General features: G+C 40.2%; 1 protein-coding gene across 1 annotated transcript in view; it reads right to left on the reverse strand.

The window, feature by feature from the left end:
• Nucleotides 1-178: 178 nt before the first annotated feature.
• The window catches only part of dnah6 (dynein, axonemal, heavy chain 6), a 47,845-nt gene continuing 33,368 nt past the window's right edge, over nucleotides 179-14,655 (reverse strand). Inside the window, exons 59-81 of the mRNA XM_086119663.1 lie at nucleotides 13,978-14,181; nucleotides 13,640-13,765; nucleotides 12,800-12,964; nucleotides 12,417-12,484; nucleotides 12,101-12,281; nucleotides 11,410-11,589; nucleotides 11,071-11,304; nucleotides 9,205-9,340; nucleotides 8,944-9,116; nucleotides 8,298-8,488; nucleotides 7,354-7,514; nucleotides 7,131-7,219; nucleotides 6,770-6,916; nucleotides 6,553-6,691; nucleotides 5,551-5,670; nucleotides 4,069-4,190; nucleotides 3,656-3,785; nucleotides 3,361-3,488; nucleotides 2,513-2,698; nucleotides 1,672-1,744; nucleotides 1,280-1,431; nucleotides 384-606; nucleotides 179-282 (exon numbers count right to left, since the gene is read on the reverse strand). Of these exons, the coding sequence (XP_085975789.1) occupies nucleotides 179-282; nucleotides 384-606; nucleotides 1,280-1,431; nucleotides 1,672-1,744; nucleotides 2,513-2,698; nucleotides 3,361-3,488; nucleotides 3,656-3,785; nucleotides 4,069-4,190; nucleotides 5,551-5,670; nucleotides 6,553-6,691; nucleotides 6,770-6,916; nucleotides 7,131-7,219; nucleotides 7,354-7,514; nucleotides 8,298-8,488; nucleotides 8,944-9,116; nucleotides 9,205-9,340; nucleotides 11,071-11,304; nucleotides 11,410-11,589; nucleotides 12,101-12,281; nucleotides 12,417-12,484; nucleotides 12,800-12,964; nucleotides 13,640-13,765; nucleotides 13,978-14,181 (3,432 nt within the window). The remainder of the gene's footprint in view (nucleotides 283-383; nucleotides 607-1,279; nucleotides 1,432-1,671; nucleotides 1,745-2,512; nucleotides 2,699-3,360; nucleotides 3,489-3,655; nucleotides 3,786-4,068; nucleotides 4,191-5,550; nucleotides 5,671-6,552; nucleotides 6,692-6,769; nucleotides 6,917-7,130; nucleotides 7,220-7,353; nucleotides 7,515-8,297; nucleotides 8,489-8,943; nucleotides 9,117-9,204; nucleotides 9,341-11,070; nucleotides 11,305-11,409; nucleotides 11,590-12,100; nucleotides 12,282-12,416; nucleotides 12,485-12,799; nucleotides 12,965-13,639; nucleotides 13,766-13,977; nucleotides 14,182-14,655) is intronic.

Genomic DNA, 14,655 nt, shown 5'->3' on the forward strand with positions numbered 1-14,655 from the left:
CAGGATGTACTGTTCACAAGCGTGTACTTGATGAACTGTTTTTGGATCATTCATGGCTCGCTTGGTACCACAATTACCGTATGTGCAACGACAGAGACGCTGACTGAAGCCACTCCATTGTGGTTTATCTTACATTTATTTGAAAATCTCAAAAATGTGTGCCTAAATTGGAAAAGACTTAGTCATTCAACTGGCACAAGAGAGCAGATGCTTTGGATATCCAATAGTCGCTTGGCCGGTTTGACGGAAGCATTACAGTCACAACAAAATTAGTTGAGTGTCCTGGAGGGAGAGAAAAATGAATAACGGGCAACAAACTTGTCATGCTTCAATTATGACGTGTATATGAGGCATTATGTGAGAGTCCCGGATGAAGTATGCACCTGTGGTCGAAAGAGTTCCTGCTCTTGCTGAGGTCTTGTATAGTGGCGCATGGTAGAGCTCGGGCTCGGGATCGTAGTTCTGTTGTGGCTCAAAGTGCACCACTGGAAGAATGGCATTCATCACTCGAGGTAATGCATCTTCGATCACCATATTGTCATCATCCCAGCGACTCGCATCCATGAACATGCCGTGTACCAGCACACCATTCTCAGGCATTGGCAACTACAACCACAAATAAGAAACACCGACGGTAATTGTGTTGTACTTTGTATTCATCCTACAATGCATTTACGATTTTTAATGATTGCAGGTGGGTCTGAAATGTATGCCCCGGAATAAACTGGCCTTCAATGGATATACAGTATATGTGCACATCACTCAAGAAGAGGTTCTGTTGTATCAAAGATTCAGGACAAAATCACTGTTCACATCGAAATGTTGAGCTGAATGGGAAGCCGTTCTTGATAAAGCAAATAGTGCTCGTGAAGTCAGATGATCTTTAATGTGGCAACATACACATTCAGACTTGGATTTATTATTTTTTTTAATTCAGTTTATACAGAAAGGATTTAACCTGACGCAGGTTCCATCTTCCGTGTGGAGTTTGACAGACGCGCACATTGTTGGAGCGTCTTTGCTCTATGTACTGACAGGAGGCTTGTGACCAGATGAAATGTGTACGTACTAGCACACTTGGAGAAAATGGGAGCATTTGCGAGTATACTGGTCTCAGTGTCTCACCCTGCTAGGGACTTTCACGCCTATCTTTAGATTGGTACTTGTAATCAAGTATTGCATTCGGGTACTTTATACAAGACTGATTTTTACATCCCTCAAAAAATAAATCGTTTTGAAAAAGGCATGAGAAATACGTGGTGAGTTAGCAGTACTGTACCTCCGTGTCCATGGGAAGTTCCGCGTTGCTGTTCAGATTGCGGAGAGCCTCGGCCACGGCGATCTGGTCTCTGTACACGGGTACCATGTTGAAGCGGAAGTTCAGCTCATCGATGGGCAAATTGTATCGACGGGCGTGATTCTGCAGAACTGCTACATGACAACAGTTAAGAGAGAATGTCTGTGTTTCCTCGAAAAGCGTTTTCCCCTGAAACACCCTTGTTAACGTTAGATTACTTGTAGCTGTGAAAAATTATTTATGACATATAGTCTCAATTGCCATGCAATGGCCATGACTTCGGAATAATAATCTGGCAGTTTAGAGACTGGTGTAATATCATGGTCCATTAAAGCATGAAAAAAGAAAAGGTTTCTCGTGCAGAAGTGGCATACCAGTTAGAAATCCCTGAGGAAAGAAGAATCCAGATATCCAAAAAGATTTGGGGTGGCCTCGCGTGATCCAAGTCTAAAAGGATAGATAAATGTTTTCAAATAACTCGTAGTCCATATGTATGCATTTCAGCCTTCTAATTGCGTAGGAAAGAAAATGAGAGCAGTGGCGTCATTGGCACAGAGCGCGTAGAACATGTAAGTTCCGATTCACTTTACACAATTAAGACATTATCTTCTTCCTTGGGGCTTCTTTTTGAATATTTGTGCAAAAAGATTGTGGCACCATTTCCAAATGAGCAAATGAGACCTGTCTTATCAAAGAAATGTTTGCGTTGGGGGAAGATGCAAATGGCAAAAGCAGGAAGAGACACAGGATGTGCTTGTGTTATTCGAGTTCGCGACGTCCATGAGAAAAGTACACATGCGCACAAACGAGTGCACAGAGTCACAACCCCCCCCCCAAACATTGAAGCCTTCACTGTATAGCCAGAAAGTGAACCATATTGGAAGTTCAGTGAGATGAGGTTTGTTGGTAGATTTCTTTTTACACAGGCAACGGATTAGTCGTGAAGTGGCTGGGTTGCCACTTGGGGGTTTGCAGGTTCAAGACCAGTTAGCAAGGTTGTCAACCCTCATAAATTGCTTAAAAACGTGATACTTGTACATCGCGTGTGTCTCTCTGTCTCTCGCTGACACTTCTCCACTGGCATAGCATCCAGTGTGCGTGTATGTGTAAAGAATCTGTGTGTCATGCTTGTAACAAAACATAAGAGGGCACACAAATTTGAGTTGATCCTCTGGCGATCAAGAAAACATAACATTTCATGCAAAAAACAAAAACCTCAACAAAGTAGATCCTAATGTAGAGGTCTTTGACCCAGGAAGCCAAGCTTTTTAGCGATGGGTAGGAGGAGTTTGACCATTGCGCGGGAACGTGGTTGTTCACAAAGCTTGTGTAGATCCGGTCCATCTCCTCGGACATCACCACAAAACCTCCAATGGCCTTCTGCAGAGTTATGAGAGACACCTGGAAACACAAAAATGGTTGAATCCCTTGAAAGTTACAGTTTACCCCCCCCCCCCCCCCCCACCCTCCACATTCCATGTATCAGTAATTCATTTCCATAGTTCCCATCACTTTTTTCCCAATCCCTTATTTTTCCTTTTTCTCCCTTTTTCCCTTTCCTTTATCTCCCGATATCAAGCGGGTGGCCGTGCCTCAGGAGGTTGAGCGGGTCGTCCGGTAAGCAAAAGGATGGCCATTTGAATCCGACGCTGTCTGAGTCATGTGTCGTGTCCTTCGGCATGCCACTCCTCCCACCTTACCGAGTGTCATTCACACTAGTGTGCGGCTGGGTGTGAATGTTTGGTGGTAATCAGAGAGGACGTAGGAGCATCCTGGCAGCCATGCTTCAGTGAGCCTGCCCCAGGCCAGCTGTGGCTACAGAATAAAGTCTTCCACCAGAGCGTGAATGTGTGAGCGCACGAATAATATACCCACTGTGAAATGTCTTGTGTGAAGTGTCCAGAAAAGCTTTACAGAAAACTGATTATTATTAGCAACTTTTGGTTCCAGGCCCTCATCTACAATATAAACGGTTGCTGTAACTTCTTCTAAAAATAGTGCCCCAATTACAATACACCCTATCGCATATTGTGGAAGTAATTCACTGAAATCGTTCTCATTACCCTTAGTAAGCGAATCAGTTTGGTGAATCTGTCGGCCTCCTGGCCCAACACAGTTGTTAGGGAGTTGACGCGACCACTATCGTCTCGCTCGAATAAACCTTCGAGCGCCTCGTCCATGTCAAGGCGCTCTACACACAAAGGCACACAAACAAAAAAACACATTGTCAGACATGTACCACAGTAGTGGAAACACAACTCTGCCTTAAATAGTGCATTTTATAACCATTAGAAAAACAAAAATAAATAGTGTCTCCATTGACAAAAAAAATAAATAAAATGCTATATGTCTTCATACCAGGTAGCTTAGCCAGTATAGCTTCAGCAAGCTCACACACAATCTCGTCATTGCTTTTGGCTCCTAGTTGGGCTGACGAGCGAGGATTAACATCCAGAATAGTGTTGACCAGATTCAGGGTTTCTTGGCGCTGTGGAGACAAACACACGTATAGTACAGGGAGGATGTAATTGGTCAAAATTTTTTACAGGTTGAAAATACGGACGTGTTTTAATTTTATGAACTATTGGTATGGATGTTTATTCCAAATTCCTTTACACAGAGAAGGTATACTAAATTAACTATTGTATATGTACAAGAACAATGTTAACTGGAGGTTAAGTGGTCATTACAGAATAACTCCATCATGATTGGGAGATGAAAGCTGACAATTCCAACTTGTGTCTTTTCTTTTACATGTGTAAGCTCCATACCTGGAAGGCCAGGTTGGCATTTTCATGCATGCCAAAGACCTCAGGGTCATCAATGATTGGAAGGTTCTCAATGTACTCTATATATAAATCCAGTGTGTCTAACGCGGGGGCATAGTAGACACCTAATGAACAGGAGAAACCATTAAATCACAGGAATATCCAGTTGTGTTTAAAATAATAACAGTCCAACATGACAAAGAAAATCAATCTTCGTTTTGGTATTGATTGTATGACTACACGGCAAAATGCAAAATCATTCACCAGCAGGTTTAATAGGGCTATAGAAAACCAACAGACCCAACGTTTAGGATATTAATTGAAAGGGCCCGGTTCAAAATAAGAAGTGTGGCGTTAATTCGTAAATTATTTCAATCTGGAAAAACAAATCGATAGATTTTGCCGTGTTTATATTTTGAATACAATGTGCTCTTTTCAACACCTTCATTTCAGACAATCAAAATTAACATAATGGTGTGGCCAGATCGATCCCGGCAGGTTCATCCTACGGAAAACGTAATGTCAATAATGCTGTTTATGATGCAAAACCAAGAGATGCAGAGGAATTGTGGAACGGTATCAAATCATCCTGGGCTACAATATGTGTTAAAAAGCACAGGAAGTTAGTCAACGTCATGCAACACAAACGTGATGCAGTTCTCAGAAATGGTGGTTATGCAGCTACCTGTAAATTAGGGCTGCCAAAATTAGTCAACTCGTCACAATAATATTTACGATTTTATATAATAGTCAACAACTCATTTATTTCTGTATTTAATTATTTGGTGCTTTGTTTTCCCCCCTCATCTCTCGCTTCTCCTGCTGGTTCTATGCCTTGTCTGTGACGCACATGCGCATTAGTGGGAATCCGGGTCATCTGTGATGGATTGTATTGTAAACAGAAGAATTGCGGGTAATGCAGTGTCATGGCTAACACATGTCAGCAAGAAAGTCCAAAAATTGATCCAAAAATACCGAATTGGATGCAAACCTCCCTTTCATGGCAGCATGTCCATGATAAACGAGCCTCTAAAAAGTAAAGCACGTTGTGGCTGATGCCTAATTTCATTTCTGACAAAGGAACAGCAGGCATAGGTTACAAGTAGTGTTGGTGATTCGTCTCCAAACAATATAATTGTTTCTGGCAAATGTAAATATCCCTTTAGTGATTCACAGGAAAGCTTAATCCTCTACTTTTCAATTCATACAGTTTGGGGGTTCATCATGAAAAATGTAGGCAACCCCCGATCTTAGTTTTTCTTCACGTTCTGCAATGTAATTAAACAAATCAATACATTTTGTCGGGTTTATAATTTGAATACAATGTGCTCTTTTCATGATGCATTCAAATAAAAAGTATTCTAAGCATTTTTTAGTGACATTTTTAAACACACTGATATGTCAAACACAAAAACTGCATAATGTATCTGTACAACTGTGAAGTTCTTGAACAAGTCACGAGCCAAATGGAAATTTAAGAGGTACCGGATGATGAGAAGGTGTAGCAGGGCCCCAGGGTCTTAGGGGAAAAGAAGCCTTTTAGGACTGTTCTGAGACAGCGTTGGTCCCAGACATCTGTCACTCTGCCTCCGTACGTGATCTCACCTGGGGATATACACTCACATTTGACCAGGTTTCTCCTTCCACAAGAGAAGCATCAGTAGCATGCTGGATTCATTGACGCAAATAAAAACATCAGTTTAGTGTCCATTTCTCAAAGTGATCCATCCACACTCTATAGCAGTTATCCACTTAATTCATTCACTCCCAAAGACGTTTTTAAACATCTTTTCAGAATTGGTCCAGAATTGGCTGGTACTGACAGGGAACTGGAGCCTGGCTATCTTCAGGCGAAAAGCCAGCTACACCCTGGACTGTTCGCACATCAATAATGCACAGCAGGGGTGTCAACCTCATTTTTGTCGGGGGCCACATTGTAGTTGCCATTTCCCTTGGACGGCCATTATGACTGTGAAACCATATTAAGAAGGCAAGAATAATCGTTTCTTCAGCTACTTAAGTGACTATAATGAGGAGTTTGGTAACATGAAAATGCTGACGACAGCTCTTATTTATTATGGAAGATCATTTTAAAGTTTGGGACAGATTTTAGGAAGCATCATGGAAGTTGACATGCTTGCTTGGCTTTCGTGGGCCACATCAAATTATGTTGTGGGCCAGATTTGGCCCCCGGGCCTTGAGTTTGACACCACTGATGTACAGAGGCAGGCAATCATTTTTATTCACATTCATTGAATGGGATCTGAACCTTATTTTATACGGTATATATATATATATATATAAAGAATTCTCATAAATTGGAAATCTTTTCAGGAATTTAGTTCACTATGACTAGTGGATCAGGTGGACAAGGTAATGTGAAAATAAATCCAACACGCGTTGCAGCATCAAAGTGAATATTTCATAGTCAAATTTTTAAAACACAGTACCAGTAATTGTGATAGTTATGTATTTGGGTTCACCTACTCGTGATGTATGTAAGAGCATCCCAGGGAATAATGGCATCTTGGCAATAGAGGTTGAGGTTGAGCAGAGCACACTCCCTGTCACTGTCACTGAACTCATAGGGAATGTTCCAGCCAAGAGGACCAAACTTTTTGCGCTCCTGAAGTATATATAAACAAGGTCAACTTGTATTGATAGCAAAGTAACAAAACAGTGCATGGGTATTTTGTTTTTGAACCTGGATGACTGCATGGAAAAAGCAGATTCCAAAGACCATCTTCTTCCAGTCCAGACCCAGAGTGTGCTCTTCAAAGAAATTGTTAGAGATCTCTGTGAAGGCTCGACGAATGTTGGCACGCAGACCTTTCGGAGGTTCATTTGTCACCTTGAAGCATTGAACACAGCCAAATGGAATCAATAATTACACACATTTTTTTCCCCGAATAGTTCATTGTCTTGTCAGATCATATATTGTAACCACACAAAAAAAAGAAAATAGTAGACAAAACTGGCAACTATTGACACCCCTAAATCTGAATGGAACTAAATTAATGTCATACACTTCCATTTTCTCGCTAAGGCACTGAGCCAAGGTTTACCTTGACAGAGTTTTGTAGCACTGTCACTGGAAACACTTTAGTAGGCATGGAACTGAGAAACAAACGGAAGTTCTCATGGATTGATGTGTCTGCGGAAGAGAGTGAGTATTCAAGTTTACATTGACCACATGGTATAACAACAAGTTCAAATAGCGTGTGTGTGTGTGTGTGTATATATATATATATATATATATATATATATATTTATTTCTTTATTTTTTACCTGGCTCTGCAAAGGTCTTAATGATCTCCTCCATAGAGAGCATCCAAGAGACTGCTAAATGACAGTTTTGCAAGAAAACCCAGCCTCCATCCTCTAATGCCGATTTGATCATTTTCTCTGCTATGGGCCCCTGTCCTTGACCCAATGAAATGGACTCAACCCTAATTGTTACAGAGAAAGGAATATTTTAATATGCGGTTGTATATTCTATATATTATTTCAAAATCATCTTAATTGCTTCAATTTACGGATATTGAATTCATAAATTAATTTCTTAAAGACCCTGCAAAGTTATTTACGGGGGAAGAGCTCAATTCCTCTGTGAAGGGGGAACACTAAACTCATCAGAATAGGTTAAAAATCCGACAGCTCCACTCAGCAGCAGCAGACTCAGAACAGCGACACGGGAAAAGACAACATCAAAGAAAATAGACATATGGTCAGAACTCACATTGTCCAAGACTTTCAGATTTGATCACGATAGACCATAGGCAAGAACAAGGTCAAATCTAAGGCAGACCTGGGCAGAGAACGGCCCGGGGTCCAGACTCTGACCGGCCCCCAGCGAGTCAAAGTGAAATGTAGTCAAAAGAAAACGTAAACTACGCAGTGGTTTTTACTGTGTGACCGAACATATTTGGTTGATAAGTGAAGATCAGCTTCAGCGGACATATCCACACATTGCTCTATTTTTCATGACTTTGGGGCCTTATTATATCTCCTTGACAATTTGTTGTATTCATTCAAATTGGCAGGCTTGTTATGAACACTCTTCTCTACACAAGTCAAATTTGCAAGTCATTTTATCATCACTTTAGGGGGCCCTTAAACTGTGCACTAGGGGGTTTAATGCAGCAAATAAATGTTTTGGCTTTGAGTATGACATTATTACTGACATAATCTACATATCCAATTGATCCACTTTTTACGTTTTCTTTTTTTACCTGTCAAGACAACCCCTGTCTTTTGCAAAACGCTGGAAGGCACCCATCGGGTCTGATCCGGTGCTGAGGATGAAGACCAGTGGCGTAGATGGGGACATGTCATTGTAGAGATTAGCCAAATCAATGGGAGGGTTTTCAACAAACTGCTTTCCTAAACTGACAATCACAAACTCTGTTGCCGCGAAAACAACCTGACAAGGAAGAGAGACACAATTGCAACAATAGTGATGATCTTGACATTTGTTTGGTACCATGGCTTCAAATTATCAACCGCTTACGGATGATAGACTAGGTGGAACTCGACACACTGAAGTCCGTTAACTGGTTGACGAATAAAACCGAATTGTGTGCAACAACAGAAATTGAATGAGAAGAACACACAATGCCCGTTCTCAAACAAAGCTAGTCTTGTTATAATCAACAGATTTTAATGTTGCCCAAGATGTTATATTTTGAGAATCATCAATATCATGTAGTGTTTACTTTTCACAAGGCTTTTTCAAGTCTCCCATTGTTGTAGCGAAAGATGTACATGTACGTTGGGAATGAGAGTACAGCACTCCCAAAAACGTCTCTTGGGTGACACCAGAAATAAAATATACTTTTATGATAGTATCATACTTCAATATTCATGATTTGATCCTACCTTCTCTTCCATGAAGCTCTTGATAAGGAGCAGCTTTTGGAAAGAAGTCAGCCTTTCATTCCAGTAGCCTTGGATTCCACTCTTTTGCTTCCCCTCTTCTGATGTATCAAGTGGTGGCAACTCTGTCACGTAGCCCTCCCAATTTTCCGGATTAAGCAATGTCTCGAAACATCCTAAATAAAGGTTATAGGGATGAGTTAAGACTCTTGAAAATTTTCATGCAAAACAGAAAGTAGGTTAATAGCTGGGGTGCAAGTTTACCAAGCTCAACGTGGATGTGGGTTGCAATAATTTCTTTGGTGATGCCCTTGAAGCATGGCAGTGACTCCTCCAGTTCACAACAGGTCTCCCAGTAATAATCACTGAGCCATGGGACATCTGGCCGCTCTGCAAATTCCTATGAGGTATAAGACCAGTGGTGATTACAAGAGTGGGTGGGTGTGGGTTTGGCTGACGATACATTTCAACACAAATACGCAGAAGCAGTGATGTTGATGGATGTACGTAAAAGACAACGACACATAAAAGGGAGGAACACAAAAAGAAGAATGCTATTGGAATGACAATCAGGACACCAGTGCAGCCTGTTATCATTGCATAAAATGAGCACACAAATGCAATACACTCAGGCCGGTTTGTATTGTGTCCAAACCTGTCCATCAAATTAGCACTCCTTTTACAAGTTTGTCGGGAGTTCTACTGACTGGCTGCAAGTAGATAATGGTCTGGATTTAATTAGAATCCAAATTGAAAACCTGGACTCACCCCCACTCACCCATTTTTAATATGCTTCTATTTATATTTTTTGTTTATATTTATTAATATACTTTGTGTCTTCTACTTTCTCCTTTTCATAATTTTGCTGCTGTAAATTGGGAATTTCTCCATTGTGAGACAAATAAAGGTTTTCTTTTCTTATCTTTTTCTTAAATGACCTTGGAAACGCAGCGTTCTAGAATTCTACGGGTGGCCGGACAGCCTTTTACTAACAGGAGAGCTTTTGTATTTATTGTTACAGATTTTCAGTACGCCACATTGCGGATTCGATGATTTTTGAAATTTGAACATATTACTGGGTGAGAACTAAATACAGTATTTGGAAAATATGTCTGCATCCATTATAAAAACCCCAGTGAGTCAAGAAGAAATAATCACCAAATGTTTTCAAAAGTAGGAAATTAAGGAATTTTCTCAAATGAAGTTTTAATCAGATTCATGAAAGATTTTCCAAACAGCAGAATCACTGGCACATGTGACAGCAAATCAATTCCTTTGTAAATTTAAAGTTCCCGCTAGCTCTCCTCATTAGCAGAGCACATTTATTTGTCGAGCTATCCACCATAGGACTGTGACCAGGGCTGACAAGAGGAATTGAATGTACAACAACACAAAAATGGGAAGGAAGAAGGGCCATTCCTTTCAAGATTGACAACAATACTTCACTGTAGAAGTGGATTTGGTACTTTACACAACCAAAAAGCTGGGGAAAAGCAGCTCTCTGACCCTGACTACCAACAATGTGGCCCCCACAAGTTTGCGTGCTCAGTCCTTTCTTACTCTGTAAACTGCGCTCCACATAACCTCAGTATGAACACCAACTTCAAGGAGATGATTTTCATCTTATGATGAGAGAAATCATCTCCCGATCGACCGCATGTGGAGGAACACGTCACCGCATTGTGAGTCAGTGACGTTGGAGCAGTCCTCGGAGACAAATACAGCCACTGTCAACAGAAAGGCCCAGTAACAAATATTCCAACTCATAAAACTGAAGAGAGAAAATCTATTTCATAAGCCGCCAGTCACTTTCTCCTGTTACGCAACTTGGAAGTGCACTAATACGAGATATATATATATATATATACTGCGTGACTGTGTGGTTGTCCAGCTACATGAATGCTTAGCAGGCAGCCATCCAGAGGCTCATTAAAACAGCTAGGGCGATCATTGGTGAAGAGCTCCAGGATATCCAGACCATTATTTCCTCACTAGCAATAGTGATTTTTTTTTCTTGTCACCAACTGGCACATGACGGGTTTCAGGGTATTTATTCTACCCTAAAACTCTACAATTGCAAGAGGTTTTTCCAACCAGCTAATTAAAGCGTGATGCCATTCCCCGGCGCACCTTTTCCATGCCTGTAGAAGACCGAATGAAATTCTGCCACTCCGCCTCAGAGATGTCCCCACGGTGCTTCAGGATCTCAACACACAACATGAAGCTGTAGATGAGTTTGTGCTGCTCGAATAGGCCCCGGGAAACATTTATGTAAGAATTGAGTAAGATCTGGTCCAGTAGGATCTGGAGACGCTCTTCCAATATGTCGCTCTTTTCAGATGTCTCAATGGTGGTGTTGAAGAGCTGCAATTGGCAGGAGCAAGAAACAAAAATAGCATCTTTATGGGTTCCTCACAAAATACTATTTTTTTTCCATGGCTAAAATGGGCAGCTAATGCAGTCTCTCACTTGTTTAAAGTACTTGAGCGAAAACTGGTACATTGGATCAATCTCAGAGAGACTGGCGACGACAAAGAACAGGACAGAGCCTCGGGTGGCTACAGATCGGTAACCCTCTCTTGCATTATTGATCATTAGCTCGGTGGCCTCTGCCTCCTCCAGCCGTTGTTTTATAGCTGCTGATGTCACCTGAGGAAGTTGGAACGACATGTAAAAAAATGAAGCAGCAGAAGAATAAAAAGGTAACATCTGAGGTTTGGAAAAGTACACACATATGTGCCCCTCTAAATTGGAAAAGTGTGGCTGATGCTTATTATCTGTGACTTGAAACATTTGGATTTGGCATCCAAAGATTAATTTGAGAAGGGATCAACTCAATTTCAGATTTTATTTTCAGGTATTTATTTCAGAATTTGATACAACAACAATATGTAACATTATAATTCATAAAACCAAGACCACATTTAGAGTTGAGCAAAAGTACCTTTTGAAATCAAAACCAAATGATTTCAGTCTACAAAAAAACCCCAAAAACAAAAATAATTATGGAATCAGCCTCACTGATTCAACAATTTTGGAAAGGACTTATTTTGTAGAATAAGATGTAGCAGCCACCCAAGTTGGAAATTATCTATGAAGTCAAGGTCAAATTAAACACCAAGTCATTTAATAACCATTTTTCTTCAAAGTCGGATTTTACCTTTGATTCCTGGAGAGTGGTAACAAGCTCCTCATTGTCAAGTATGTTTCCCTCAGAGGTGAAGAGAAGCTTCAGAATGCGATCTTCAATGTTCTTCAGCTGGATCCGGTCATTATTGATGCGCACAACCAGATCGTTTCTCTGCTCTTCCAAGTGTGGACTTTCCAGGCACACCACATCCCTGAGAAGAGAATGGTTGGAGGGCATCAAATAATTTGGGAGAATGTGATGGCATCACTGGTTACTGTTTATTTAAAAAAAAAAAAAAAGGCTATCTGAAAAGCTTTTGTGTGTGTGTGTGTTGTGTCATGCATACCCAAGCAGTTGGTCCTCTAAACCAGACTTAGTCACAGTGAAGTTGATGATTGTTACTTTGATACACACCTGAAAGGTAAAAACACACATATGAAAAGATTAATTCAACGATATAAAATATATCAGACACATTGTTCACATTTCTTATTATATATATATATATATATATATATATATGTTTTGGTGGTGGTGGTGGTGGGGGGGGGGGGGGGTCACCAATCGCCAGGGAAAGAAAAAAAATACTCAACAGTGACCATTTCCTTGAAAGCTGGATGGGAATCAAACCTTTGCAGGCTCCACAAAAGGCAGCTTGTATCACTACATTACAGCTGTCATTAAAATAAATGAATATTTATCAAATTGCGACAACACGGCTGTCACTACCTCTGGTAGGTAGTGCGGATTGGCCATTTTAGTTGTCATATAAAACCGGAAATTTTTGTCATAGTCAATATCTGAGTCTCCCAGTCGGATCAGAGTCCGTCCACCCGCCACAAATGTCTGCTTCAGCAAGACGGGCTCCAGAGCAGGATCCAGGCTCTCCTTTAACTGCACAAACAGAAGAAAACACAAATGTTGACATGTGAAATTTAAGTGTTCAATGAGCTCATAATTCCACTTTGGAGAGCTCTTTTTTTTAACAGACGCAGTATGAGCCAGATGTATTTGGACAATGACAGAATTGTTTGAGTTTTGAAAGCAGAATGTATTTAGCATTGACAACTCAATTCTTTTTTTCTATTTTCTGTCAGAAGCCTGTTCAACCTAACTGCCATATATTTCCATGTCATAACACACCAAGTTTGACATACTGTACATTTCTTTTTCCATCCTTCTGATACAAGTGGTCCTCGGTTAGTGAGTGTTACCACCAATGAAAGGCTGCCAACATCAACTTTAGCTGTCTAATGTTATCTTCGGGCCTTTTGACATACTGGTAGTTTATTTCATTGTTTCTTAAAATTCTAAAATGAACAGTGACCGTAAACCTTTCACTCACATTGTGATTATTTCATTTCAAATCTAATACTAATCTCTCTCTTTCATTGTCGAAAATACTTCTGGCCCTAACTTTGCAATTTGTAGTTAGACTGCATGAATTGTGGTACATCTGTGAATCAGATTTGTCTTGCTCCAATTGCTTTTGGAATGAATGTAAAGTATTTTTACGATCAATTATGGATGTTACAGTCTGACATAAATGTCAAAATAATGTGTTTCTACCTCCTCCAGCAGAACTGGCATTCCCATACGGATGGCATTTTCTAGCTTGTGAAGAAAGTTTGGGTCAGTGAGCTTGATCACTTTTAGACCATTCTTGGCTTCCTTTGAGCGAATCCATCGGTTAGCCTAATGAAGAAAGAATTTTGAATGAAGAAAGATATGTCTGAAGATGGACCAATATGCTACATGATATTTAAGCTCTGAAATAAACAACCCATTGAGAGTAAAACGGGGAAGTGGTACATTACATTTCATATTTTTTTTGGGGGGGGGTGTGACTCATAATTAATTAAGCGACACTATTCAGTCAACAATGGATAATTAATTCGATATTTCACCTGATCCTGTGGGTCAATCATCAGAGGCCAGCGGCGCCCCTCATTCACCAGTATTCCATTCTCTGTGGAGACTGTGTCCCGGGGCAGACCTTCATTATTCCATTGTTGAATGACATATGGGTCACCCAGAATGTTTATCAGGCTGAAGCTGGAACTTATGGGAATTTTCAGGTTCTGGCACTGTACTATCCAATCATCAACAAGCTGAGGATAAAATGGCAAATGTGAAAACTTGAATGCATTCATTTGGTATGACATTGGACGTTTGTTATTCTGTATCACACGTGCAGTTCTACGGTTACTGTGGTGTGGTCAGTGTCAGGCAAGTTACTTCCAAAACATAAAATATTTCATGTTACTAGTTATTTGCATTTCAAAGCAACGCTTTTTTTTTTTTTTTTTTTTTTACAATAAAAGCAGGCGGTAACTGTATAGACTAATTAATTACTTATTACTTTTAAGGTACCTTTTTCATCTGTGATTAATTGATGCATTTTAAAAGTAATTTTTTTTAACTTTTTTTGCAACCCTAGATGGTAAAGTTAACTTGTGATGAGGATGTTTAACTATACAGTAAGGAATCATGTTAAATGTTTTAACTTTATGGTTTGAGATCACTGCCTTTGATTAATATTTTGATCAATAACAAGATGCAGTTTTATAATATAAATATTGGAA

Source organism: Hippocampus guttulatus, chromosome 9 (genome assembly GCF_054856545.1).
Source record: "Hippocampus guttulatus isolate MCC_2025c chromosome 9, RoL_Hgut_1.0, whole genome shotgun sequence".
Lineage (NCBI taxonomy): Eukaryota > Metazoa > Chordata > Actinopteri > Syngnathiformes > Syngnathidae > Hippocampus > Hippocampus guttulatus.